Here is a 3066-nt window from a genome sequence, read left to right on the forward strand (position 1 = left end):
TCCCCAACATGCAAACAGCACCAGAACCATGCCTCGTATACCTGAAACATATTTACAGACAGAAGTAAAACACGCTGGGAAAGATCAGCCTCGGATATAAATAGCCAACACTGAAATCTGCCATCTGCTGCAAAGGACAAGGAAGGAACATCAACCGCCACCAACAGAGGTTGACACAGAGGGACACATGTGCGTGTGTCCACACGTGTTGGAAGGGGGCAGAGAGGAGCGATGCTATTTCTGCTCCTTTTCACAAAAACATGCAGGTAACACCACACCAAACAACAATAAAGTGGCTGTTTCAGCCACCTGCAGATACCCCAGCCTGGATTTCCCCCATTCTGGTGTCTCTGGGCAGTGCTGGGAGTCAATGTGCCAACACAGCCCTATTTGGGTACTGGGTCCCACCAGGTGTGGGGGCTTTGTGACCCCAGGGCCATGCATCTCCCTGTGGGTGGGTGGGTGGTTGGGGGGGGCGGGTGCAGAAGCTTTCAAGCCCCTCAGCCATGAGTGCTCAGAGAGGGCAGAACTGGGGAGGGCAGCCCAGATCCCAGCCTGCCACCTGCTCTGGTGCCACCCATCCCCAGTGCCATGCAGGTACACAGCGACAAGCACTTGGGAAGGCAGCAGGTGCTGCTCTTGTTGCTTAGGGTCTGCTGGGATGTTACCCCAGCATGCATGCTCACCCCCATGGCCATGTGCCCCCCAGCAGCAGTGACAGCCCCTATCAGCATCCCATCTGGGTTTGGATAAATCCAAATGCCTCCGAAGTTCCTGCAGCTGTTATCCATGGGGAGAGAGGGGTCAGTATCTGAGGGACCAGGACAGGAGGGCATCTCAGGGGCTGCAGGGTGTCAGGCAGAGCTGACCTGCACACTCTATGTGGTCCCAGGAAGGGACTCAGAAAGACCACAGGTGTGAGTCAGCTACGGGGCCACCTCCCAGGGACCCCAACCAGTTCCTGGGTCACCTCTGCAGCATTTTCTCTGCAGTTTCCAAGACTACAAAGCTTGACTTTTAAATGAAAGCTAAGGTCGATGCCATCATCTGACTCCAGGAGCTAAGGCTTGGAGAGAGATGGCAATAAGCATGTTGCAGAGCTCTACCCACTTCCAACCTTCGTGCTGGCCAGCTGGAGACCATGGGAACCAGAAAGGGAAGAGCCCAGCAGGTGACATCCATCCATCTGAAAAAGGACAGGGCAGGTGGCTCCTGCTGTGCTCCAGAAGCCGCAGCCCCGGGCAGGGAGCTGGAACAGAAGGGAGAGGCTGGCACAGAAGGGCTGCATCTGGCAGCTCCGCTCCTGGGACCCGGCCCTTCATCCCTGAGCTCTGCCACAGCCCTGGCCCTCCTCTGGGGGCCCTTCCAAGCCCTATTTCAGAGGGGCCAGGGCTGGCCCAAGCCCTCCCGTGCCCCAGCCCCACGGGCACGCTCCCTGCAGGGCTGCTGCGCCTACAGCAGGGCGCTGAGCGGGAGCTCCTTCTCCCCCAGCAGCGTGTCCCGCTTCAGGCTGCTGCCTTTGTTGACCACCTTCAGCTTGAGGGACAGCTTCCTGACGTGGCTGGGGCCCAGCCCATCGAAGAAGAAGTCCTCATTGAAGACGGGGTTGCGGCTGTTCTTGATGATGGTGCTGCGCTGCTTCTGTAGCTTCCCCGGGTTGAGGCACAGCGAAACGCAGCAGTGGATACCACGCACATCGACCAGAGCGTCGTAGAGATCCTCAGCGCAGATGAGCTGAACGCGAAGCCGGGCGTTGGAAGGGTCATAATCAGCAGTCAGACGGAGGCGGCCGCCCCGGCTGAGCCGCAGGCTGTGCTCACGGGGCCGACCCTGCGGCAGCTCCGTGCCCGCTGCCGGTTGTCCCCCGGCCGGAGCGCTCCTGGAGCGACGCTGGGCGCTGGGACTGGTGTCGGCTGAGCTGTCATCGGTTGAAAGCGAGCTGTTGCGAGCCACCGAGTGCTTCAGCTTGATGACCTTGGATTGGCTCTCCTGGCTGAAGATCTTCAGCAGAGAGACGGAGCGGGAGAGGAGGGGTGAGCCGAAGGGTGAGGACTCGGCTGAAGAGCACGTGTCGCTTTCACCACCGCTGAAATAGCGCCCGGGGTGCATGAGGGCCGCCCCCAGGTCGGCAGGAGCCTGAGCTCTGCTCTCACCGTTGAGCTTTGCCCTGCGCTGGGCACTGGGCGAGGTGGCCGGCGAAGGGCAGAGGCTGCTGTGTTCGCTATGGAAGAGCGATTCCTTACGTCGGGTGTGGGGACTCTCCACCAGCGTGGCGAAACCGTAGGAGGTCTGCGCTTTGGGCACATAGGGCAGAGACATGGCTGTCTGCGCCTGCGGGTCCACGTTGGTGCCGAAGCCTCCCTCAGCTGTCCAGTCCTCGGCGCTCTCGATCTGAATGATGTGCCGGCCGGATGCCTTCGCACGGGGTCGGCTGGGAGGCCGGGGGCTGCGTGGGGTCTTGCGGTCCGTCAGGTCCTGCTCCGAGACAGACGGACCCAGGATGGGAGGCGCGGTGGGTTCGGTACCTTCGGGTTCAGCGGGTGCAGCGCTCAGCTTGGGCGGGATGAAGAAGTCGGGGATCTTATCGGGGGTGAGAACGTTGCTATAGCGGGAGCCCCGCGGGGAATCGTCCGGCCCCGAGCCCCGTGCGCTGCTGCTCTCCGCCATGCCGCGCAGCCGCTCCAGGAGCCACATGTTGCCGCCGGGTGCAGAGCTGGAAGAGATAACGATCGGAAACGCTGTCACCGGGAACCGGGAGCCGCAAGCATCGCGGGTGATGGGAACGGGGATGGGGAAGGGAAGGGGCGCGCCGAGGGAGACCGACACCAAGGGGAGGGGAGGAAGGACTCGACCGCGCTGCGGGGCACCGGGACCCTCCGGCCCCGGGGATAACGGACGGGGAAGGATCGGACCGCACCGCGGGGCGTCGCGACCGAGACACGCCAGCCTCGAGACGGGGATCGGGAAGGAACAGCCTGCACCGACGGTCACCGAAACCCGCCGCCCCGGGACCCCGCGGCGCACGGCGGAGCTACCGGACCCGAGAGCTGGGAGCGATGGGACGGG

The 3066-nt window shown here is 62.5% G+C and overlaps 1 protein-coding gene across 2 annotated transcripts; it reads right to left on the bottom strand.

The window, feature by feature from the left end:
* Positions 1 to 6: 6 nt before the first annotated feature.
* On the bottom strand, positions 7 to 3060 carry C2CD4C (C2 calcium dependent domain containing 4C). 2 transcript variants are annotated; one of them, XM_010724936.1, is made up of 2 exons: positions 3041 to 3060; positions 7 to 2713 (listed from the first exon to the last, which is right to left on the bottom strand). In XM_010724936.1, the coding sequence occupies exon 2, from the start codon at positions 2692 to 2694 to the stop codon at positions 1453 to 1455; it is 1242 nt and encodes a 413-aa protein (XP_010723238.1). In that variant the 5' UTR covers positions 2695 to 2713; positions 3041 to 3060; the 3' UTR covers positions 7 to 1452. The 2 variants fall into 2 exon arrangements, with proteins under 2 accessions (XP_010723238.1, XP_010723239.1); XM_010724937.2 differs by having other exon boundaries at positions 2918 to 3060.
* Between the last annotated feature and the right edge of the window lie 6 nt (positions 3061 to 3066).

The sequence above is a fragment of the Meleagris gallopavo genome, chromosome 30, assembly GCF_000146605.3.
Source record: "Meleagris gallopavo isolate NT-WF06-2002-E0010 breed Aviagen turkey brand Nicholas breeding stock chromosome 30, Turkey_5.1, whole genome shotgun sequence".
NCBI lineage: Eukaryota > Metazoa > Chordata > Aves > Galliformes > Phasianidae > Meleagris > Meleagris gallopavo.